The sequence below is a fragment of the Arvicola amphibius genome, chromosome 18, assembly GCF_903992535.2.
Source record: "Arvicola amphibius chromosome 18, mArvAmp1.2, whole genome shotgun sequence".
NCBI lineage: Eukaryota > Metazoa > Chordata > Mammalia > Rodentia > Cricetidae > Arvicola > Arvicola amphibius.
The window spans coordinates 32,738,520-32,763,752 of NC_052064.1; the positions used below are offsets into that span (position 1 = coordinate 32,738,520).

The 25,233-nt window shown below is 40.9% G+C and overlaps 1 protein-coding gene and 4 non-coding genes across 6 annotated transcripts; all 5 read left to right on the forward strand.

The window, feature by feature from the left end:
* Positions 1 to 376: 376 nt before the first annotated feature.
* On the forward strand, positions 377 to 24,623 carry Nop58 (NOP58 ribonucleoprotein). Of its 2 annotated transcripts, none has more exons than XM_038315443.1 (15): positions 377 to 621; positions 4,224 to 4,300; positions 5,994 to 6,046; positions 8,919 to 9,040; positions 10,821 to 10,957; positions 13,396 to 13,460; positions 14,229 to 14,363; positions 15,514 to 15,659; positions 16,326 to 16,452; positions 17,664 to 17,827; positions 19,406 to 19,540; positions 19,841 to 19,902; positions 21,886 to 22,019; positions 23,718 to 23,884; positions 24,369 to 24,623. In XM_038315443.1, the coding sequence occupies exons 1-15, from the start codon at positions 577 to 579 to the stop codon at positions 24,417 to 24,419; spliced, it is 1,620 nt and encodes a 539-aa protein (XP_038171371.1). In that variant the 5' UTR covers positions 377 to 576; the 3' UTR covers positions 24,420 to 24,623. The 2 variants fall into 2 exon arrangements, with proteins under 2 accessions (XP_038171371.1, XP_038171372.1); XM_038315444.1 differs by lacking the exon at positions 377 to 621 and adding an exon at positions 6,254 to 6,362 and having other exon boundaries at positions 4,248 to 4,300.
* On the forward strand, positions 5,234 to 5,319 carry LOC119804114. Its single transcript, XR_005283799.1, has one exon. It is a non-coding gene; the product is annotated as a small nucleolar RNA SNORD70 (small nucleolar RNA).
* On the forward strand, positions 6,150 to 6,234 carry LOC119804113. The gene has a single exon (XR_005283798.1). It is a non-coding gene; the product is annotated as a small nucleolar RNA SNORD70 (small nucleolar RNA).
* LOC119804116 lies at positions 15,697 to 15,778 on the forward strand. The gene has a single exon (XR_005283801.1). It is a non-coding gene; the product is annotated as a small nucleolar RNA SNORD11B (small nucleolar RNA).
* Positions 16,498 to 16,581, forward strand: LOC119804115. Its single transcript, XR_005283800.1, has one exon. It is a non-coding gene; the product is annotated as a small nucleolar RNA SNORD11 (small nucleolar RNA).
* Positions 24,624 to 25,233: the final 610 nt, after the last annotated feature.

Consider the following 25,233-nt stretch of genomic DNA (forward strand, 5'->3'; position numbering starts at 1 on the left):
TGTCCTCGAACTCATAGAGATCCTCCTGCCTCCTAAATGCTGGGATTAAAGAGGTGCGCCACCACCCGGCTAACTCTGTGTTTCTTTAAAGATAAAATATGTCACTCATATGGCGGGGCGGGACATAATGAGGTGTAAATATATATAATGTTTATATGTGTGTATACATTGTGTTTATAAACGATATATTTAGTTTACGCAGAACTTGCTTTCCTTCCCTTAACCGCACAAACCCACAACGGCAAATTTATCAGGTCAGGGCCTCAGAAGTCTCGCGATATTCTGATGCCCTCTTCTCTCCCGACTTCGCCGGCGGGAAAAGCCCGGAAGTGACCTCACGCTCTGCTTGCGGCCGGAAGTCACGTCGGCACCCAGCATCCTTAGAGAAGGAGACTCACACGCTAGCTGCTCCGTGCGGAGAGGCGTGGGCGCTTCGGCGGCGTGGTGTAGCGGCTCCGAGGGAGGCGGGCGTGTGTGCGCTCCCGCTTCCGAGGCCGAGCGGGCCTTCGGTGGCCGAGAGGTTCGGGGTTTGCAGCGGCGTGAGAGCTCGCGGCTGGCCGCGCCCCGGGCCTCACCATGTTGGTCCTGTTTGAAACGTCCGTTGGCTACGCCATCTTTAAGGTAGGTCCGGTGGAGGTGTCGCACCGAAAGGCCTGTGTGGATGCGATAGACGGGGAGTGGGGTAAGACTTAGAGAGAGGCCGACACGACGAGCACGGCTTTTAAGTTTCCTGGGCTCCGGAAGGGTGTGGAAAAGTGAAGGGGCCGAGTGTTGAGGTGAACACGTGGCGCGGCGGGCTTTAGGGTGATGTGCGCTGCTTCAGATGATTTGCTCAGTTTAAAAGATGGACAGGACCTCTGCAAGTGACAATAAAACGTTCTTTTAATAAGGGTATTCGCGGTAGATAGAACCTAAGGCTTAGTATATGCTCAGCCCCCTCCCAATCACAGCTGCATCCCTAACCTAAGGTCTGTTCGTTCGTTCATTCGTTCATTCATTCATTCATTCATTGAGGCAGGGTCTCGCTATGTAGCCTTGGCTGGCCCGGAGAACTAATAGACTAACTAGGTTAAAGCCCGAGCCCAAGATCAGGGTCCTTCAGGCATGGCTGGAAGCTTTTGAGTGGTGGTTTTGTGTGGCTTGACTTGTTAAAAGATTGCCGTGCGACGGTAGCAGGAAGAGGAATGCTTGTGCTTTAATGTAGGCAACATAAATGTTAAGTCTCAAACCCAGGACAGATGGCTGAGGTGCCTGTTAACATATCAGCCGACTAGCCGTCAATCCACCTGTTACAGGGTCCTCTTGGGCTGGACCGGCGTCATTGATTCCTGTACAACCCGGCCATTTTGGCTACGCTGGAGATCTTGATCTCGTGGCCTCTCGGCTCCAGGTCCCTCCGTCTTGTCCCCTCTCATGGCCGATTGAGGCTGGACTCTTCCGGATCCCTGGCTGTGCTCCCCCTCTCCACAAAACTTCACCGCCCATAACTTTGACTGTCATATTCCCTTCTTTCTTTCTTTCTTTCTTTCTTTCTTTCTTTCTTTCTTTCTTTCTTTTTTTGATTAAGTGAGATTGCTTGAATTAAATTATCAAGGAAAAATTTTGAATGTAGACAACAGGATTGAAGGAAGGTTATTTTTAAATGTAGGAAGGTTGGGGGCACGGTGCTCATGATTTTCAGTTTGGGCTGTGTGAGGCTTGCCGATATGTTAGGTGATGTAATTGTGTAATGGGGAGGGAGTTCATGGTTTCAAGCTTGAAGTTTAGAATACAGTCTCTGCACATACACATCTCCATATGAGTAAATAAACCTTACCCCAGAACTAGCCTGTAATTCCAGCACCACAGAGGCAAGCCTGGTCTTTTATAGCAAGTACCAGGCCAGCCAAGGCTGCACAGTGATTCTCTCTCGAAGAAGGAAGAAAAAAGTCTAAAAGTTCTGTGGTTTTGTTTGTTGTGGTGGCAGGTTTTGCTTTTTTTTGTTTGTTTTTGTTTTGAGACAGGATCTAATTATGTGGCCTTGGCTGGCCCAAAAAGCATTTTAAAGTTGCGTACGGGAAAGGGGAAGACTTTATCCCCAGCACAGGCATGTGAATCCCGGAAGAGGGCTTTACAGTCCTTAGAACTGGAGCTTGAGGCCATTGTGAGTTGTAGTGTGGGTCCCTGGAACTGGACCCAGTTTTTTGCAAGTCTGCATCTCTCCAGTCCTGTGAGACAGTGCACTGCTTTGTGGTGTTTCTCTTCTAGCTCAGAAGATGGGTTCTGAGTATTGAGCTTAGATTGGCACTTGCACCCACAGGGCTCTCTGTTGTAAGACATTTCACAGTAGAGAACATTTGTGTACCCGGTGATTTGGGTTGTTTTTTTGGGGGATCATTGTTGCTTGTTTGTTATATAAGATGGGGTGATCTCACTATGAAGACCAGGCTGGCTTCATTCACCTGCGTCAGCCTGTAACAGACTCATTTTGTGATACCTCTATCTTGCTCCCTTACTGATGTTAAAATGAATCTGGGTGATTCATTTTATATACGTATTTCAGCATGTTCAGGCTGTAATATAGAAAGAAGTGATTTTTTTTACATTTATTATGTATTATGTATACCTTCATGTAGGCTTGCACACCAGAAAAGGACACCAGATCTCATTACAGATGGTTGTGAGCCACCATGTGGTTGCTGGGAATTGAACCAGGACCTCTGGAAGAACAGAGTTAACCTCTGAACCATCTCTCCAGCCCACAGAAGTGTTTTTAAACTGAAAAGCAATATAACAATGCCAAAGATTTTTATGGTAGCAATAACTATACACTATTTCTACTTAGAAATTGTTCCATTTTAGTTCAAACAATGAAACAAAATGGATTTTTGTGTGCAGATATTTCCAGTTTCCCTGTGTGAAAATCAGTGATTTAAACATGGGAGGCGTTGGGTGTAATGGATAGTGCCTGTAATGCACTTCAGAGTTTTGACAGAATAGTCTTGGGCTCGAGGCCAGTTTAATCTATATAACAAACCCCATTCTCCAATAGGACTTTTTTTAAAATATAAAATTAGATAATTGTGAAACAAAACTTTTTGTTCAGAAACAACAATATATAGTAGCACAATTGGGAATACAATAGCCAAAGTGTTTTTGCTTTAACAGTTTTTGTAAATGTTTGGATAAATATGAATCACTATGCCTTTATTACATTTCCTTTGTTGCTTTAACTTTAGTTTTAACTACAACAGTGTGGGGCTGAAGAGATGGCTGAGTGGCTGAGAGCACCTGTCCTTGCTGAGGCCCTAGCTTCCCAGAACCCACCTCTTCCAGCCAGTGCTGCACATGTTTGCATGCAGGCAAAACGGTCACATCCATGAAATAATCTTAGAGTCAAGAGGGTGGTGACAAAATACAGCAGTTCTGTTAATGCAAATGTTATCTTCCAGACAAATGTTATCTTTTTTTTTTCTTGTTTTTTTTTTTTAAGATTTATTTATTATGTATACAACATTCTGCCTTGATGTATGCCCGCACACCAGAGGAGGGCGCCAGATCTCAGTACAGATGGTTGTGAGCCACCATGTGGTTGCTGGGAATTGAACTCAGGACCTCTGGAAGAACAGCCAGTGCTCTTAACCTCTGAGGCATCTCTCCAGTCCTCTTGTTTGGTTTTTGAGACAGGATTTTCTCAGCTATAGAGCCTGTCCTGGAACCCGCTCTGTGGCCACGGATTCAGAGCTCTGCCTGCCTCTGCCTCTGCCTCCCAAGTCCTGGGGTTAAAGGTGTGTGCTACCATGCTGGGCCAGAAATCTGTTCTTAACATGTATCGATAGAAAAGAATGTTTAAGAGCTTAGGTTAAAAAAAGAATCAAAATACCAGTAGAAGCAGAAAAAAAAAACACAGGAAATGTTCTCTAAGACTGTAACTAGGTTAACTATTAATTTGACCAGAACTTAGGCTGTATAAGAAAACTAGCTCAACTCAATAAAAATAAAAGAAACATATTTCTCTACCTGTTTTTTTGTTTTGTTTTGTTTTGCTTTGCTTTTCTCTATAGCTTTGGGGCCTGTCCTGGAACTCGCTCTGTAGACCAGACTGGCCTCAAACTCACAGAGATCCACCTGCCTCTGCCCTCTGAGTACTGGGATTAAAGACATGTGCCACCACAGGCCGGCTCTCTCTACTCATATTTTACATGAGTGGTTGTAGCTTGAAGAATGTAACTGGTTTATTGCAGGTTCTGAATGAGAAGAAACTTCAAGAAGTTGATAGTTTATGGAAAGAATTTGAAACTCCTGAAAAAGCAAATAAAATGTAAGTAATATTGATTTAAGGATTTAGGCATTTACACTATTTTGTGGGTGTTTCTTTCCCTTTTGGGTGTTATTTTCAACTCTTTGGTTTTTGGAACAGGCTATCACAGCTAATTAGTATTGTAGACTGCAGTGGGCAGTGTCCCAAGATTAATGTTTTATGAGATGTTTGAAGGCACTAACATGAGTTAAGTGTAAATTTCTTTTATAAAAGCAGTAATTGTAGCTGCATCTTCCATGACTTTTATTTCTAGTTCTAGGGTGTAATAAATCAACTAGGTTGTAACTCCTTGAAAAGTATGCTGTGATTCCTCCGTGTCTTTTGGTAACTAATGGGTTGAGAGAGACAGAAGGCTTTTCCTCAAGGTAGAGCCAGGGTTGCTATTGGACCTTTTGTGAGTCACCTTGTGAAATAGCCCACTGGATGCATGTGGTCCTGAAAAGACACTCGATGATCTTATTGGTGCTGGTGGATTCGGAGGGCACGTAGCTACGGATCATTATCTGCTACTGCTAATAAATACACAAAAGAATAGAGTGATAAACGTAGAGAAAGGGCAGACGAGTCATTGTGGTGCTCCGTCGGCAATAGCATTATTGAACAAATTGAGAGATGTCCATGACACTCAGGAAAATCAACTTCAGAGTAATTGGCTTAATGTGGTTCAGTTTGTGTCTGTGGATCCTTGAACATTTAGACAAGTTCTGAGGGACTGGTGGCACCTGATAAAGGTACAAACCGGGCTAGAACAGGGCTAAGGAATGATAAGCTCAGGACTGCATCTGTGTGCTTTTAAGTGTACACTTGATGGGCTGTACCAGCACTTACTATCCCAGGTAAGAAAACTTTGTTTCAGCTAATAATACTGTCTTAGGCATATAGAGACTGGTTTTTCCATTTTAGAGGGCATCTGCTTTGCTGGGCTAATCTTTATTCATTGTTGTCGATGATGTATTCCTTTGGAACTGAGTCTAAGTGATTTAGCAAAAGTTCGTCACTACCACTGAGACAGCAATGATACATTTCTTTATACAAAAAACATTGTGACTGTAAACGCTGTAGCAATGTTGGAAAGCAAGTCTGACAATAGGTTTGCTTTTGTTTGTTTTTGGGAGAGGGGGTGACAGGGTTTCTCTATGTAGCTCTGGCTGTCCTGGAACTTACTCTGTAGATCATGCTGGCCTCAAATTCAGAGATCCACCTCTGCCTTCTGAACACTGGGATCCAAGGCATGGTTGGGTAATAGGCTATTTTTCACGTGTGCTTGGTGTTTGTTTATCTAGTTAGTGGCTGGTGGTGCTGAAAATAGAGCCCTGGTCCTTAGAACACGTCTTGGCTGCCCTGGAGCTTAATATGTAGGCTATGCTGGCCTTGAATTTACAGAGATCCTCCTGCCTCTACTTCCCGAGTACTGGGATTAAAGGCGCATGCAACCTCACCCTGCCTTTTTTTTTTTTTTAATGTATTTTAAAATAAGTTGAAACAAAGTTCAAGTAGTAACCTGCACTGCCCTTGACTTTGTGATCCTTGTGCGACTTCCAAGTAGCTGGAATTTCAGACACATACCATCACATCTAGCAAGTTTCTTTTAGTAGTATATGCTATAGAAACATCCAGCTTCTCTTTTTCTGACTATGTAACTTTTGCAGAATTACTGTGTTCCAATAATGTATTTGTTCTCTTTCAATTCTAGAGTAAAGCTAAAACATTTTGAGAAATTTCAGGATACAGCAGAAGCATTAGCAGGTAAAGTAAGACTAGAAACTTTATTTTACTTTTTTAATTTAAAAATTTTGGCTTTTTTTTTTAATTAAAAGGTTATTTTCTTCAGTTGCCTGAGTTAATCTTACTCAATGTTGTCAATGATGCATCCTTATTGGAAGTGAATTCAAGTGATCTAACCCATTCGTCACTACCACTGAGACAACATTGAGGTAGCTTTTTTCACTATAGGGCTGGTTTCCCCCATGTGATGAGAAGTGATTAGATTGATCTCCCTGTGGAAACCAGTAGCCTAATGCTGAAGCACAGTTCAGTAAAAGCTGTTCTACAAGGGACCAAGGTAACGTGGTCATGTACCTAGTCTGATACTTCTGTAATTTAAGGTTAAGTTGAGAATAGCCACCTGAAATACAAAATGCAAAAGCATATCAATATTCGAAACTGAAGGGAAATAGAGTTACTTAGGTGTAGATAGGTACTGTGCACATGCAAACCACCAAGGGGCGTGGATTTATATGTTTTTATTTACATGTGCTTTGTTTTAAAGGAGGGAGTGATTCATAGCCTTCAACGTTGGCTTCATGATGGATGAACAGGCATGCTCTGGATCACTAATCAGTCCATTGTTTGGAAGAATGGTTTAAAACTAGACAAGATTTTTGTTTTGGGTTTTTATTTGTTTTTAGGGGTTTCTGTGAATATTCCCAGCTGTCCTAGAACTCACAGATCTGCATGCCCCAGCCTCCTAGCACACAAAGCAAGTTTCTTTGCCATTAATTGCTAATAAATTAACAGCCCTGTAAAGAGACATCTTTTATAAACAGTAGAACAGAAAATTTATAATAAACATTTTGGAAGTGAGAGAAATTAGTAAGCTATGTCAGGAATGCTATCATATAAACCTCTAAAATGTCTGGTCTGATAAAATGTTTTTATCAATCAGATAAGTCTTTTTCCAGGAGTTAGTAGTATATCTCTCATAAGGCAGCTTATTTTGTTCAGCGCCAGATAGGTGTATGTAGCCCAAGATGCCTTTGAATTCCTGGTCTTCTGCGTAAGTGCTGGAGATCAGACCCAGGAGCTCAAGCTTGTTAGGCAAGCACTTTACCAACTGAGGCAGTTGTGGGGACAGGCAGGTACCGATGCCACAGCACACACATGAAAACAAAAAGACAGTTTTGTGATGTCACTTCTCCTTGCACCTTTTCATGGACTCCGGGAATTTAATTTAGTTGTACAGGATTGAATGGCAAACATTTTACCTACTGAGCCATCTCCCTGGTCCTATGAAGCAGTTTTGGCTTGACAGCCCCAAAGCTGAGTAACTGTAGACCATGCAATTTCGGTTTTGTAACTTTTAGAGTCTATTAGGATCTTATGTTAATATTATGTATTGGAAGTTCATGTATGGCATTATTGACATTGTGCAGTTAGTGAGATCACATAGGCCTGGGAGTGAGGTCAAACTCATGTGCTCAGCTTTGTGGCAAAAACCTTGGCCCACTGAGCCGTCTTGCTGCCCTGTTTTGTTTGAAGTTACTACTTTTATCTATTTTTTTGGAAAATTTATTATATTTAGATCGGTGATTTGTCTGCGCACCATAAGGGGGCATCAGATCCCACGGGGTTACAGTTATAGGGGGTTGTAAGCTACCTTGGAGGTTGCTGGGAATTAGACTCAGGATCCCTGGGAGAGCAGCCAGTGCGCTTAACCGCTGAGTCATCTCTCCAGTCCCCTCAAGTTATTTTTTCCTCCCCCGTCCCCAAAGACAGGGTTTCTCTGTAGCCCTGACTCTCTTGGAACTTGCTGTATAGACCAGGCCTTGAACTCACAAGAAATCTACCCAACTCTGCCACCTAGTGTTGGGATTAAAGGCATGCACCACCACACCCAGCTTTTGAAATTATTTCCTAAAATAGTTGACACATTTAATTTTTGAATTTCATTTTTAATGAAATAACTATTTTGTATATGATAACCTAGAATAAAATCTAGAGTTATTCTAGTGTAGAGATTTTACTCAGAAAAAAAATTAAGAGAAGGGTTATTGTGCTAAGTTAAAATAAAATTGTGTGATATAGGAGATTGCAAACTAGAGATGAGCCAAAGACTCTCTTGCTGAGGACCTGGAGTTCAAGTCCCAGCACTCAACATGGCAGCTTTCAGGTGTTTGTGATTCCTGTTGCAGGGACTCTGATGCTGTGTCTTCTGGCCTCTAGAGGCATAAGGCATACAAGTGGTGCACAGGTATACATGTAGACAAAATAACCATATATGTAAAACAACAAAAATTTAAACAAACTAAAAATATGAAGTTCAACTTCTAATTTTAAAGTATACCTGTGTGTGTGTGTGTTTCTGAGGATCTGGCCCAAGGCTTTTCACATGCTAAGCAAATGCTCTATCCCCAGCCCAAAAGGCTAAAAAATTTAAGTAAGGAATGAATAAAAGGAAGTCTCTTTATAAAAAAGTAGATACTAGGAAAACAGTGTTGGAGGTAGAATGAAATAGCCAGGTATAATAGGACACTCCTAGCTCCCAGCAATGGAAGACTAAATCACAAAATCACAAAAGGAAAATCACAAGTTTAAGGGGAGCCAAAGCTATAGCAGTGAGCTATAAAAAGTTGAATCCTAACAACCGTATTGTTTATGTATGGAGGCAGGATCTCACTGTGTCACAGCCTGCTCCTCTCTGCCTGTCAAGTACTGGGAGCGAAGGTGTTCACCACCATGGCGGGCGTTTATGAATGGTGTTATAAAACAAATAGATGAATCATTTATATTTCAAAAGAAACATTCGAGTCTTTTTAAAGGAAGTATTTGCTTTCCCTAAAATTTACATCAGAAGAACTTCATTAGTTACAGCTTTTTCTCTCCTCCCCTCCCCAAAAAGCATTCACAGCTCTGATGGAGGGTAAAATCAATAAGCAGCTGAAGAAAGTTCTGAAGAAAATAGTAAAAGAAGCCCACGAACCTCTGGCTGTGGCTGACGCTAAACTAGGAGGGGTGATAAAGGTAAGGAAGGCGGGCCGTCATGGTTCTCCATGCCTGTCAGACCTATGTGGTCGGATGTCACGTGTTCTCACAATCCCTGTTTCTTTTAGGCAGCATGAGAAGCTGAATAGAAGTTGGAGAAACAGCTGTTCCCTGTACATTGTAGAAAAAAGATAACAAAAAGGGATAAAGAAGCTCTTGCCCTGGTGCTCTAGTCTGTTAACATAAACATTTTCCATTCAATACAGTCAGTAAAGATGTGTTCATTGGAAGCTTTTAGTGTCTGGTATAAAAGTACAAGAGAGAACCCGAAGTGAAGTGTAGTGGTGCATGCCTGCGTGAGTTGTTTGAGATAATAGAAAAGTATAGTTCAGGGGAGCTGGTAGAAGACTTGTTCCTCATTAGTACTGGGGAGGGGTGGTATTTGAGAGACACTTATCACTGGAGGAAAGATGTAAAGATTGAGACTTTTTACCTTTACTTTTGATTAAATGCTGTAGCATAGAAATACTTCCATAATTGTAAAGTTAGGGGCTGGAGAGATGACCGGGTGGTGGAGAACACCTACAGTGCTCTGCAGAGTACCGGCTCCAGATCCGTCACCTGTCAGTCCAGTTCCAGGGGACCTGACACTGCCTGGCCTCTGAAGGCACCTGCACTTCACTGGTGCACAGAAACTCAAGTAGGTACATACACACAGATTTTTTATTTGTTTGTTTTTTTTTTTTTTTTTTTTTTTGGTTTTTCGAGACAGGGTTTCCCTGTAGTTTCTAGAGCCTGTCCTGGAACTAGCTCTTGTAGACCAGGCTGGCACACAGATTTTTTAAATCTTAAAATTCAAATTAAAAAAAAAGTGGTTCACTCAGTTCAACAAGCAAGAAAAATTCTTGTCAGATTTATTAATGTTTTACAGCTTTGAAACCATAGCCTAGCTAGAACGGTGTTTTGGTTTGTGGTTATTGTTTCTTAATTCTCCTAGAAGTTTTTCATACTTAGTTTCCATCAACTTTTTTTTTTTTTTTTTTTCCTTTTCGAGACAGGGTTTCCCTGTAGTTTCTAGAGCCTGTCCTGGAACTAGCTCTTGTAGACCAGGATGGCCTCGAACTCAGAGATCCGCCTGCCTCTGCCTCCCGGGTGCTGGGATTAAAGGCGTGCGCCACCACTGCCCGGCTTCCATCAACCTTTTTTTTTCTCCTGGTAGAGATGGGTTTCTCTTTGTAGCCCTGGTTGTCATGGAATTTAATTATAGACCAGTCTGACCTTGAACTCAGATCTGCCAGCCTCTACTTCCCAGGTGCTGAGATTAAAGTTGTGCCTATCACCTCCTGGCCCATGAACTTTTTTTTTTTTCTTTTTTTGTTTTTGTTTCTTTCCTTTTTTAAAAAAAATTGTCTTTGTTTATTTTTATTGTATGAATATTTTGTCTTTATGTGTGTGTGCGCCTCGTCCTTGGGAGGTCAGAAGAGAGCATCAGATCCTCTAGGTCAGGAGTTATAGGCAGCTGTGAGCCACTGTGTGGATATGGGGAATCAAACTCAGGGTTTCTCCAGGAAGCCAGTGCTGTTTTTCACTGAACCATCTCTCCAACCCCTATAAATACTGTTTTAATAGTTCATGTTATTTCAGAATCCAGTGTGGTAGCTCATGTCTGTCATTCCAGGAGTCTGAGGTAGGATTGTTACTCTGAGCTTTAGGTCAGCCTGTGCTGCATTGATGAGTTCTTATAAGTCACTATCTGAAAACCAACAAAGATGGATTTTCAGGAAAAAATTTTTTTCATCTAATATAAATGTTCTTATAGGAAAAACTGAATCTCAGCTGTATCCACAGTCCTGTTGTTAATGAACTTATGAGAGGAATTAGATCACAAATGGATGGCTTGATTCCTGGGGTGGAACCACGTGAGATGGCAGCCATGTGTCTCGGATTGGCTCACAGGTAAGATTTAACAGAAAAATTAAGAATACTCACTTTTATACATACATATAAATACTATTTTCAAGACAGGGTTTCTCTGTAGCTTTGGAGCCTGTCCTGGAACTAGCTCTTGTAGACCAGGCTGGTCTCGAACTCACAGAGATCCGCCTGCCTCTGCCTCCCGAGTGCTGGGATTAAAGGCGTGCGCCACCACCGCCCGGCTACCAATACTATTCTTTTTTTTTTTTCTTTTTTTTTTTTTAAGATTTATTTATTTATTATGTATACAACAACATTCCTTCCATGTATGCTTGCATGCCAGAAGAGGGCACCAGATCTCATTATAGGTGGCTGTGAGCCACCATGTGGTTGCTGGGAATTAAACTCAGGACCTCTGGAAGAGCAGTCAGTGCTCTTAACCTCTGAGCCATCTCTCCAGCCCCCAACTATTCTTAAAGTATTACAAGTCTCTAGAAACTACAGGGAAACCTTGTCTCGAAAAAGCAAAAAAAAAAAAAAAAAAAAAAAAAGTATTACAAGTATTCATTTATTATCAGGAAGATACTACAGTTGTTCACATAAAGAAACTGTTGCTTACCTTCAGTATAGCTGATAAGTGATATGAACCCACAGAACCTGGCTTTCTTTAAATTATTTCTTTTTTTTTTTTTTTTTTTTTTTTTTTTTTTTGGTTTTTCAAGACAGGGTTTCTCTGTGGCTTTGGAGCCTGTCCTGGAACTAGCTCTTGTAGACCAGGCTGGTCTCAAACTCACAGAGATCCGCCTGCCTCTGCCTCCCGAGTGCTGGGATTAAAGGCGTGCGCCACCACCGCCCGGCTTTTAAATTATTTCTTATGTATAAAGTGTTCTGCCTGTACGCATGCCTGCATGCTGGAAGAAGGCACCAGATCTCATTATAGATGTTTGTGAACCACCATGTGGTTGCTGGGAATTGAACTCAGGACCACTGGAAGAGTAGCCAATGCTCTTAGTCTCTGAGCCATCTCTCCAGCCCCAGAACTGTATTCTCTTTTATTTTTCAAGACAGGGTTTCTCTGTGTGCCCAGGCAATCCACCTGCTCTGCCTCCACAGTGGTGGGATTAAAGGTGTGGGCACCACACCCAGCTGTTGCCTGTATTCTTTAAAATCTCATCAGAGAGAACTTTTTTTGCTATGTGCAGTTGTATGTGGTGTATGTCTTAAGGCCAGAAAATGTTGCCCTTTTTTGTTTTCCCTGTTTCTTTGAGGCAGAGTCTTTCTTAGAACCTGGGGCACAGGTTTCCTGGGCTAGGCTCTAAGTCGGTACACTCCATCAATCTTGTCTGAGAGCTGGGTTTCAGGCATGCATGGATTGCTCACTGGTATATGGGTGTTGGAATCTGACTGCACTGGTCTCGATGGTATAGCACATGCACTGTTGCTATGCTGTAATCATCGAAAGCAGTATTTTAGCAGCTGGAAATGATGGGCCATGCCTTTAATCCTAGCCTCTGTAGGTGGCAGCGAGTTGGAGTTCTGGGATGGCCTGGTCTATAGAATAGGTTCCAGACAGCAAGAGTAACACAGAGACCCTGTTTCAGGGGGAAAAGCGAAAAGGTTGTGAGCATATTATTTAAAATTAATTCACAACACCGTGTGGTGTTGGTACACGTCTTTAATCCCAGCACTAGGAGGCAGAGATAGACAGGTCTCTACTCGAGGCTAGTCTGGTCTACACAGCAAGTTTTAGGACAGGCTCCAAAACTACAGAGAAACCCTCTCTCAAAATAACAAACAAACAAAAGTAGTTCACTTTAAAAAGATTTCTTTTTGTGATTAAAAGTCAGAGATATTGGAAATGTCCTGTAATGTAAAGGACACCCTACAATATGCGATTGCAAGGCTACAAATATCATTCTTGATGAGATTGATACCTTCACGTCTACAGTCCCCGTAACATTCTGTTTTCAGATGTTATACAAATGTTACGCTATTTCTTTTCAGGAGTGCTTTGAAGTCGTGTTGTGTAGCTACACAGCACTACAAGATCAATATAACTTGCTCTATCTTATTATTACTTACTCTGCTCACCAGAACAAATTCATATGGAAATACATACAGGCCGTAGTAGTCAGCTGTGTGGCAAGTTCAAAGCTAGCTCAGTTGTAAGTTATTTATCACACTGTCATAAGGATTTGAGTTCAGGCCCCCAGAACTCACATAAAAGTCCTGGGCTTGGCAGCGTTAAGATCCCAGAGTGTAGGATTTTACACAGGAAGGTTCCTGGAGCTCACTAGCTAGCCAGCTTGTCCCACTATGCAAGTTCTAGTCCAGTGAGAGACCTGCTCTAAAAACAAGGTGGACCTCTAGCCTGCACTCCCTGCCCACTCACGTGAACACACCAGTCTGGGAAGGTGGGAATGGAGTGCCTTAATTGAGGTCCTTTGTAAAATGCTGTTTATTTCTCTTCATTTCCCCAGCCTGTCTCGATACAGATTGAAATTCAGTGCTGATAAAGTAGACACAATGATTGTTCAGGCAATTTGTAAGTACATGGCAGAATCTGATCTGTTTAATTCTGTTTTTTTTTTTTCTCAGCTGTTACTAATTTTGTCAAAGATGAACTAAAACTTCAATGAGTAGATAACTGGGGAAGCAAAGTACAAAAAGATAAACCTAGAATCATGTTAATATTACATACCAATTTCTTCATTGTAAGTGCTAAAACTGCAAGAAAGATTTGTGTACTTAAGTGTTCTGTTTTTCATCTGTCTTTTTTAGATGCTCAATTTTAAGAAACATGGAAGTAATAAAAACTGCTTTGACCAACATATTACTAAATGTGTATTAAGAATTAAAATCATAGGCTTAGTAGTCCCTTGGGTTGGCACACCTCTGTTCAATCAATCAATAAACAAAATGTAGATACAGGTGCATACACACCTAAGGTGGCATTTGGTCTTTAAAAGAAATCATGTAATGCATGCCACGATGAGGAGAACTTCTGTGAAAGAAGCCAAACCGTGTAGCTCCTGCAGAGGACCAGGATTTAATCTCCAGAGCCCACAACCACCTGTAATGAGATCTGGAGCCCTCTTCTGGACTGCAGGCATACACACAGACAGAATGTTGTATACATAATAAATAAATATTAAAATTTTTTCAGTTTGTCGCATAATGGAACAATTCTGAAAAAGGATGATGTTAATGGTTGTATGGTGTGAATGTACTGAATGCCACTAAATGCTTGAAAATGCTTCAAGACAATTTGTTATCAATCCCTCATTGCTTCTGTTTTTATTTCATATTGCAGCCTTGTTAGATGACTTGGATAAAGAACTAAACAACTACATTATGCGGTGTAGGGAGTGGTATGGCTGGCACTTCCCTGAGTTAGGGAAAATTATTTCAGATAATTTGACATACTGCAAGTGTTTACAGAAAGTTGGTAAGTCGGTTGTTTGCCCTTTATGTTGAAACTACATGAATATAGCTCAGTAGTAATGATAAATTGATGTAACTTAGTAGAATTAGTTTTAAGCTTTTCAAGTAAGTGACTTCTTTTAAATATCTTAACTTTCCAAGAAACCAAGTCACTAGTTCCAAATGGTTCCAACTGACCCAGATAACAAAGATTATTGTTTATCAACCAGTAGCTATAAATAATGCTTTCAGCTTTTATGGTCTATTTTAAGATTACAGCTTTGCATTGTTAGGCTCTAAAAGTTGATTCCATGAGAAATCCAAGGCAAATGAGGTTAATTGCTGCATTGTTCTCTTAGAAGCAGGTTAAAAAACAGGCTGAGTAGACAGCAGGATAGCAATATTAAGTCTTGAGTAACCTCAAGGTATATTATGAAGACTTTGTGAGGTCCAGCTAAAGTTCATAGTTTCAGCCAGATGTGGTGTTCATGCTGACACTAGGCTGGCCTCTGGCCTACAGAGCAAGTTCCAGGACAGCCAGGACTACACAAAGAAACCCTATTTGAAACAAAAGCATATAGTTTCAGAATGTTGCATCCTTTGAATCCTCTATAGTATCCTTAATTCTATTCTTGGGGGGTGGGGTGTTGATAGGCTGTCCTGGAACTTGCCTTGTAAATCAGGCTGGCCTCGAACTCACAGATACACCCACCTCTGCCTCCCAAATGCTAGGATTAAAGCCATTACCACCACTGCCTGACTATTAATCCTATTAATATCTGTTGCCTTTTATGAATTATGTTTATAGGATGCTTTGTCTTATTTTTGTTTTCAAAATAATTCTTGGGGTGTTTGGTTTTATGATTGTTTTGAGTCAGGATTGCTGTGTGTATCTTTGATACTTATCCTGGAACTTGCTCTGTAGTCCAGACTGGCCTTGAACTCACAGAGATCCATCCGCCTCTGCCTGACTGGGTTGTTTGTTTGTTTTGGATTCTTTTGTTTGTTTTGAGAAAAACGTTGAGGTATTTTCTTTGTGTGACTTGACTTGTAACTTGTAACTCTCTTTGTGGACCAGGCTGTGCCACTCTTGAGTTATCTCCCTCCCCTTGTCCTCTTTGCTGTTTGTATAGTATTTGAGAAGGATTGTGCTTCATCTTCTGTGTATTCCGCAGGCGACAGGAAAAACTATGCATCCGCCACTCTCTCTGAACTGCTGTCAGAGGAGGTAGAGGCAGAGGTGAAAGCAGCTGCAGAGATTTCTATGGGAACAGAGGTTTCCGAGGAAGATATCTGCAACATTCTGCATCTGTGTACCCAGGTGCGTTACACCCGCGGGGATGTAGTTGAGGCTTTGCTGATGGCAATGATGATGATTACATTATTGTTCACCTGACAGTCTGTGACGGTGTTCAGTCACTACCTCATCTGATGCCATGTTTCTGGGTGTGGGTATGCGATAATGGCAATATGAAGTAATTTACATTATGTGTGTTTTTTGTTTGGGTTCTGGTTTTACAAGACAGGGTCTCTGTTGCCCTGTCTGTCCTAAAACTCACTATTTAGACCAGGCTGGATTAGAACTCACAGAGATTTCCCTGTCTTCACCATCAGGGATTACCCAGTTGTGGGATTAAAGGCATGTACCAGCACACCTGGCCTGAGCATTATATTGGAAAAGTGGTTTAACCTAGTTTGTTAAGACTACCAAGATAATACTGATCAGATTGCTTAAATTTTTTTGTAATTTTTCCTCAGACTTCCTGAGTGCTGGGATTATAAGCATGACTAGCGATTTTTTTTAGAGGTGGTTATTACTAAGCACCTAGGATTGATCTTACTCCCATGCTCTTGTAATCTTGCACCAGCCATTGTAGTATTGTCAGTAAGTTACCTGTGCGTGTCTACTTGTATCTCTTGTAATCTGATATTCTCAAAATGCATCATATGCTCTTTACCCATAACCTTTGTTCCTTCCTCCTTTTAGGTGATTGAAATTTCTGAGTATAGAACTCAGCTGTACGAGTATCTGCAAAATCGAATGATGGCCATCGCACCCAATGTTACGGTCATGGTTGGGGAGCTGGTTGGAGCACGACTCATTGCTCATGCAGGTGACTTGTACCATGCCTGTGACACTTAGTACAGACTGAGGACCATGGTTCAATGATGATTCCTGTTGCTTTGCCTGAGTTCTTTTTGAATAATGAGGGCATCTTCAGTCACTACCTCTTCTGAGACACTGTGGTCCTTAGTCAGAAGGCTAAAGTTAGTTTGCTATCATAGTTTACCTATAAGTTTAGTCAGTTTTCAACATCTAAAAGAAAAATCATCACACCAAGATTTGAATACATTTTTTCTAAATATTTATTTATTTATTATGTATACAATATTCTGTCTGTGTGTATGGCTGCAGGCCAGAAGAGGGCACCAGACCCCATTACAGATGGTTGTAAGCCACCCTGTGGTTGCTGGGAATTGAACTCAGGACCTTTGGTGAAGAGCAGGCAATGCTCTTAACCTCTGAGCCATCTCTCTAGCCCCCAGAATACATTTTTTAAATTACAGATTAACTGGATACATTGCTATACTTCATCACAGATCCCTTTTAAGCTGGAATAATTCTTTCAGCGGTATCAGACAAATACTCCAAGTCCCCTTTGCTGTAAAGTCATGATACTTGGCCTGTTTCCATTATCTTCACTCTGGTTCAGTCGGTTGGTAACCTTAACAGCAGCAAGAGATCATAGACTAAAAACTGAATTTGTACTTTAAGTATATTTCTAATGTTTGAGTTTCTACCATTAGTGTCTCAAGTATTTCTAAACTTAAATGCAGCAAATCCAACAAAGTATGTTAGTCTATATCAAGATGTGTATGTGCATTGGTGTGAAGGTGTCAGGTCCTCTGGAACTGGAGTTACAGACAGTTGTGAGCTGCCATGTGGAGGCTGGGAATTGAATCTGGGTTCTTTGGAAGAACAGCTAATGAGTGCTCTCAAACACTGAGCCATCTCTCCAGCCTTAGAAATGTTTAATTCATCTCTACAGCAAGGGTAAAACAGTGGCTCTGTACCATTGATATGGCTTGATGTATCTATAGCAATAACATACTTTATTTTCAGAGTCTTAGACAATGGATCAAATTGCTAATGTTTACATCACTCATTCACATGGTAATGCAATTTGAATTCTCCAGATCATAGCTTTCCTTACAGTAGGAATGATAACATTTAGGGTTTTGAGGGAATTCAGTACACTAGCATAGAATCTTTATACACTTGAAAGTACATTCTTTAAATTTTATTTATTTATTTATTTTGTAGGTTCTCTTTTGAATTTGGCCAAGCATGCAGCTTCTACAGTTCAGATTCTTGGCGCAGAAAAGGCACTTTTCAGGGCACTCAAATCTAGACGAGACACCCCTAAATATGGGCTCATTTATCATGCTTCCCTTGTAGGACAGACAAGTCCCAAACATAAAGGAAAGGTGAGTTAAGTGTGTTTTGTTTTGTTTTTTCAGTTGTCAGCTGCTGCGTCTGTGTTGAACTGTACCCAGGTTTTTCAGTAAGACCAGCAAATGCTGTTAATATCTGAGCCATCTTTTTGTTAGTTTTTTTGTTGTTGTTTTGTTTTTCAAGACAAGGTTTCTTTTTTTAATATATATAATTTTTTTAAAATATTTATTATGGGGGGGAGGAGGAGGGAAGGAGATGGAAATTTTTAAATATAAAAAAAATAAACCATGAGAAAAAAAATATTTATTATGTATACAATATTCTATCTGTGTGTATGCCTGCAGGCCAGAAGAGGGCACCAGACCCCATTACAGATGGTTGTGAGCCACCATGTGGTTGCTGAGAATTGAACTCAGGACCTTTGGTAGAGCAGGCAACGTTCTTAACCTTTGAGCCATCTCTCCAGCCCCAAAACAAGGTTTCTTTGTGTAGCCCTGGATGTCCTGTAACTAGCTCTGTAGACCAGACTGGCCTTGAACACACAGATTGACCTGCCTCTGCCTCCCAGGTGCTGGGATTGAAGGAGATTGCCACCACCAAACTAGCAGTTCTCTAGTGCCCTACCTGCATGTGTGCCTCTAGGTCAGAAGAACGCACCAGATCTCGTTATAAATGGTTGTGAGCGGCCATGTGGTGCTGGGAATTGGACTGCGGACTTCTGGGCCATTTCTCCAGGCCTCCCCCCCTCCCCCCCCCAGCCATCTTCTTAACCCTTGAGCCTTACTTACTTCCCTGCCAAACTCATTTTGCTCCTACTCTGATTATATTGCAGTTTCAGGTAGTGGTGATGTACACCTTTTATACCAGCACGTGGGAGGCAGAGACAGGAGGATTCTGTTAATTCAAAGCCAACCTGGTCTACAGAGTGAGTTCCAGGACAGGCACCAAAGCTACAGAGAAACCCTGTCTTGAAAAAAACAACAAAAAGAAGCCCAATTTTAGTTTTTTCAATTTGTTGCAATATTAAAGTTAAAATTTATATATTAAATGAAAATAAATTGTAATTTACCCTATTGTTTAGCCAGAAACCCAGCCTATATTGCATCTAGCATATACATTGTGCTGAACACTTTCTGAAAAGCAGGTTTGGGTGTCTATACACATTTCTGTGTTTCTGTAGATAACCTAATTGAATAGGGCTAAACTTAGATATTGGTTCGTCTTATTCTTTCTCTCCCTCTGTCTGAGGTTGAGTTTAAAGCCTCACATGCTAGGTGACAGCTATGCCAGCAACAAGCTACAGTCGCGGCCCTGAAGAAATCTCCTTTGGTGTGCGTGTGGTGTGTGTGCGCGCGCATTCGTGCGCGCAAGCTGTGGAGGTTAGAGGGCAGTTTGCAGGAATCGACTCTCTCCTTCCCTCATGTGGGTCATGGGAATTGAACTCGGGTCAAGAGAGGGGTAGAGAGAAAGGCATGGCTGGACCTTTGCATTCTAGTCCAGAATCAATGGTAATACAGTGATTTTCTGTAATTTTCTCTTGAGTAAACAATTGAGAATTTATAATCTCCTTGGAAATAAGCATTGCTGTCTGGTTTATGTTTTGTTAATAGATTTCTCGAATGTTGGCAGCCAAAACTGTTTTGGCTATCCGATACGACGCATTTGGTGAAGATTCCAGTTCGGCAATGGGAGTTGAGAACAGAGCCAAATTAGAGGCCAGACTGAGAATTTTGGAGGACAGAGGGGTAAGAACCACACCCTGTCTGTGGCAAATGTTAGCCTACCAAAAGTTAATAAATTACAGTTTAGTGAACACAAAAATCGCCGGGAAACATAGCCTTTTTTCCATGTTTCTTAGTATGCTTAATAGTATATTTTCTGCTGTTGATTTATCTTTACATTAGCCAAGAAAGTGTGTTAAACAATGTTTTCCGTTTGAATGTGTTTACTCAATAGCAAAGAAAGTTTATCACATACTGCTGTATGCTATCCAATAGAGGATATTTTGTAGATTTTGACTTAGTAATTTTTATTTTTCTCCTTAGATAAGAAAAATAAGTGGAACAGGAAAGGCATTAGCAAAAGCAGAAAAGTACGAACACAAAAGGTAAAGTATAGAATGAAGAGTCACTTGTTATTTAAATATTTTTTTATTGTAAATTCAGTGTGGAATAAGGGGGTAGAGAGATAGATGAGCCGTTAAGAGTGTTCATTGAGCCGGGCGGTGGTGGCGCACGCCTTTAATCCCAGCGCTCGGGAGGCAGAGGCAGGCGGATCTCTGTGAGTTCGAGGCCAGCCTGGTCTACAAGAGCTAGTTCCAGGAGAGGCTCTTAAAAAAAGCTGCAGAGAAACCCTGTCTTGAAAAACCAAAAAAAAAAAAAAAATTTAAGAGTGTTCATTGAGATCCTCTTGGTGGCTCACATTGAGATCCACATGGTGGCTCACAACCAGGCACCCTTGTACATACACATACATACAGTCAAAACACTCATGTGCATAACATAAAACGTTTTTAAAACTGATGGGATTGGAGCAATGGCTCAGTAGTTCAGAGCACTGGGTTTGGGTCCAAGGACCCACATGGCAGCTCTCAGCTGTCAGGACACGCACACAGAAAAACGAGGTTTTGGTGTTTTGTTTTGTTTTGTTTCTTTGTTTGTTTTGTTTTGACAATCTCATTTATTTAGCGTATCTGTATTTTAACAGTTTGTATTTTAACAGTTTGCAATTGTAGAACCACTTAAGATCTTTTGTGTTTGTTAATAATACTTAAAAATCCTGTGAGCAATTTTCAGGAACGTGTTAGCTACAGCCACACCATGCTGTCTATAGACATCTTTTATATGCATAATTTTCCTTGCCATTTTAGTTTTCCACACTTCCAGCTTTTTATGTATGGGGTGCGTTGTATGTGTGTGCACAAGCCACGGCACTCATGTGGAGGTCAGAGAACAACTTTGAGGAGTTGGTTCTCCTTCTACCGTGTGCGTTCCAGCAATTGCAAGGATGTGGTCAGGCTTCGCATCAAATGCTTTTACTCATCGAGCCCTCTCGCTCGCTGTTCCTTCATAAACATGTGTTCGCTCGCTTGACTTTGTAGTTCATAGTCATAAAGAAGCATTGAGACCTTGCTTGCATGTAGAGGGGTGCTTTGGTTATCATTTGACGCTAGGCTAGGTGGAATGCTTGTGAGTTTCAGTGATTGGGATGGAGTTGTGATCCTGTATCAAGGTCCATGAGTAAACCACTTGGGAAATGGATGCAGTGTGGCTAGAGATGATGACATGCTTGCCTAGATAGCAAGTTTGAGGCCAGTCTAACCTACACAGTCTTTTAGAAAGCAAAAAAGAAATTATGAGATCTTGCTATATACATCATAGCTGTTGGAATTCAAAATTGTTCTCCTTAGTATCACAGCTTCTTGGGTTATGATCCCTAGTTAGGTATGCGTGAATTTTAATGGCATCATAGGTTAGAAGGGGACCAAGCAATATTTAATAGCATTAATTGTAGGCATATAGACTCCATCGTTTGGTTGATTTGTGTGGCTCTGTTATTAAATGGTATTTACAGCTTATAAGTTGAGCAGCCGTTCATCTGCAGCCCTGCTGGACAGAACTCTGCTCAGTTTGTTTCAGATTCCTGTACCACAGCTGTGAGATTTTTTTTGTTTTTGTTTTTTTTTGTTTTTCGAGACGGGGTTTCTCTGCAGCTTTTTTAGAGCCTGTCCTGGAACTAGCTCTTGTAGACCAGGCTGGCCTCGAACTCACAGAGATCCGCCTGCCTCTGCCTCCCGAGTGCTGGGATTAAAGGCGTGCGCCACCACCGCCCGGCGCAGCTGTGAGATTTAATTCACTTCAGTGATTTCACTTCATTGTTTTCCTTTTTAAATTCTAAATCTAAATCAGAATTTGACTCACTTGGAGTGTCATTGACATATCTAAAGTACCTCAAAACCGCTAGAATGAAACCACATTGTGTTTGTTCTTTTGTCTTATCCAACAGTATTTGCTTTTTTTTTTTTCCCCTTGAATTATTTCAGTTACAGATATTTGTAAAGATTTTCCACAATTTATTTGGTTTTTTTCAGTGAAGTGAAGACATATGATCCCTCTGGTGACTCCACACTTCCAACTTGTTCTAAAAAACGAAAAATAGAAGAGGTAGATAAAGAAGATGAAGTTACTGAAAAGAAAGCAAAAAAAGCCAAGATTAAAATTAAAGGTTAGTTGGAATTTTTTAAAAAAGCATTGCATTTTTATTTATTCTGTTGGGATGGGAGTTGCATGGTACAGTACACAGAGTCTGGGGACGCCGTGTATGACTGGATCCAGAAGTCAGACACAGGTCCGTAGGCTTCCCCACAAATGCAGGCCCTCGTTGGAATTTTTTAATTTTTAAAGATTCTTAAGGATCTTTTAAAACTATAGACTAAGTATGGGAGAAATGTCTACCATTGCATTCAATGAAAACTGATAGTATTTTAATATGCCATTCTGTTCTTTGACAAGTTAGGCTGTTAAATTAGATTTTCATGTCTTTACCAATGTGTAGAACACAAGATTTTAATAAATGTATAAAGAGTTTATCTACTGTGAAATATTTGTAGTTAGGTGGCTTCTAAGTTGGCTTCCCTACGTTTTAGTTGCATGCTTCATTGTTTGGTTCATGAATAGACCTGAGGAATATCATATTGCAGCCCGCTGTTCATTATCCAAGTATCTTAAAGATACCAGTCAACTTGATAATAAGCAAGCGCCCTGATCGTGCATCCCTGCTTGTGTGCTCAGAGTGAAACAGATGCGATTAGTTTTACATGCCTTTGCTGTCATTTATATTGTTAACAGATGTAGAGAAACGATAGAAAAATTATAACAGACTTATTTAACTTGTGCTTCTATTACTGAAAGATTTGAAAAACAAGCAAAGGCAAAAGTCTTATTTCTAGTATTTGAAAGCACGTTCCAGAGTGGTTTCCTTGATTAGCAATTGTGTGTTGAGCCATTGGCTTTCATGCACCTGCCCGTCATCCACGATGCATATGATTCACAAAATTCTCACTTTCTGCCATCGCTGCCCCTTGTGTTGCGTAACTCTGCTTCTGATAGCTCCCTGTTTCATTTTTATCCTTAGTATTTATTAGTCTGTTTAGTGTGTTATTTACTCACCTTTCACTGAAGATTCACAAGGCTGGGTCCCTGTGTGTTGTGGATGTGTGCCTGTGTTTCTAGAGATTAGAGGTTAGCGTTGAGAGTGTTCTGCCTTAGTTTGTTCGTCTGTCTAGGTTGATTGACCCATGGGTTACAGGAACACTCCATCTGCTTGTCCTCCTCTGGGGTTACAGACTTGCAACAAACGCTCTGCCGGCCTCTTGGTGCTGGAGCAGAGCCAAGCTCAGGTCCCTATGCTTGTGCAGTGGGCGCTTGACCTGTTGAGCCATTTTCTACCTTCAGGATCAAAGCGTTAAGTCCAGACTTTCTAAAGTAGGGAAAGCTACAGCAGCTCTCATTTCTTGACCTTTTCTAATGTAATTGACGCTTCCAGGTCAACACACTACGTAACTGATTGCCTTTTTGTTTTGTTTTGTTTTGTTTTTCGAGACAGGGTTTCTCTGTAGCTTTGGAGCCTGTCCTGGAGCTAGCTCTTGTAGACCAGGCTGGTCTCGAACTCACAGAGATCCGCCTGCCTCTGCCTCCTGAGTGCTGGGATTAAAGGCGTGCGCCACCACCGCCCGGCTGATTGCCATTTATTTTATTGCTAACTTCTATTAAGTAATAGCAGATTGTGAAAAAATTACTTCTGAGCTTGGTCTAGATTATTTTTGGTTAATAGTGTTAGACGATAAAATGATCATAATAAGCACTGGAGAGTTGATTATAGTGAAAGGAAGAAAATATTCAGTTCTAATTCTTGATACACCAGCTGAGGTGGAGGAGGAGGTGGAGGAGGAGGCGGCGGCAGCGGAGGAGGAGGAAGAGGAGGAAGAAGAGGAGCCGTCTGTAAAGAAGAAGAAGAAGAAGGATAAAAAGAAGCACATCAAGGAGGAGCCCCTTTCTGAGGAAGAGCCGTGCACCAGCACAGCAGTTCTTGTATGTGATTTGTTTATTATGGGACGTTAACTAGCCTTGATCATAGATATTAATAATTGTTTGTATTCCAGGTCAGAAATGACATAGAAAAGTAAAATTGTCTATTCTTGTTTTGTTTTGTTATAGAGGCCTTTTCTCATTTAGTTTTTGTTGTTGTTGTTGGTTTTTGTTTTGTTTGGTTTGGTTTTACCATGGAAAGAATTTACTGTAAGGAAGGAAGGAATGTGGAGTTTTGTTTTTGTTTTTGTTTGTTTTGGTTTTTCGAGACAGGGTTTCTCTGTAGCTTTAGAGCCTGTCCTAGGATTGAGCTGAAGGCTTTGTGCATGCAAAGTGCTGTGTCACTTCCCCACACCCTAAGCTTTCCTGGAATTGCAGGCTTATATTTTAATACGAAATTTGTTTTCTGTGAGTAGATATTACACTTTATAAGGATAGGTTAATATAGTAACACTATTTCAAAAGCATTTTTGTTGCTTATTTTCAGAGTCCAGAGAAAAAGAAGAAAAAGAAAAAAAAGAAAGAAGCTGAGGACTAATGGAAAGGAACCCTAATGTTGCCACCTGAACACATCATGCTTGAGACTGGGTTAGGGGTGTACAGGTGCCGTGTAAAATAATGAAGGGAGATCAAATCCAATAATGATTATCTGTAGCTTTTCAAACCTTTTTTGTGTCTTGTCAATGACTGTTAACCTTAGAGTCTTTGATACAGAAATAAAAGTATTTTCTTTGTATTATAATGCAGTTCTGTGATCTCTTTATGTTCTAGGTAGAGAATTTTTAGAATCCTTGACTTAGCATTAATTGAATTTTGATTGTTATTGTTAAAAATGATTTGTCAATGATTGCAAATTCTAAAATTGGGAATAGCTTTTTTTAAAGGTGGTGTTTAGATAGGCCGATTTACAATCTTGTGTGTTTTTTCTTGTCTTCTCGGGTTTTAAAACCGGGTGAAGAAAACGTTACCTGCTTCAGTAAGAGATGGATGGTTGTGGTTATCATCATCACTATTTAATGTGTGGTTCTGAGACAAGGTCTCATGCCTAGACCCACTGTGCGGCCAAGAATGACTGAGCTTCTGATGTTCCTGTCTCTTCCTCCCAAGTGGTAGGATTACAGACACGTGTCGGGGTGGTTTTATAAGGTGCTGAGGAGCCCACCCATGACTTCATTTATAATCGCCAAGCACTTTACCAGCTGAACTACATTCCCAGTTCTAGTTCCCTTCTCGCTCTCTCTCGCTCTCTCTCTCTCTCTCTGTGTGTGTGTTTTTTTTTTTGCTTTTTTTTTAATTTATTTATTAGGTATACAATATTCTGTCTCTGTGTATGCCTGCAGGCCAGAAGAGGG

Bases quoted from the DNA above. Each gene is read 5' to 3' on its own strand.
- Nop58 (XM_038315443.1), top strand. From the start codon at position 577: ATGTTGGTCCTGTTTGAAACGTCCGTTGGCTACGCCATCTTTAAG. The intron at 16,453-17,663 runs GTGACTTGTACC...TTTATTTTGTAG, and splicing joins ACGACTCATTGCTCATGCAG to GTTCTCTTTTGAATTTGGCC. The intron at 17,828-19,405 runs GTGAGTTAAGTG...TTTTGTTAATAG, and splicing joins GTCCCAAACATAAAGGAAAG to ATTTCTCGAATGTTGGCAGC.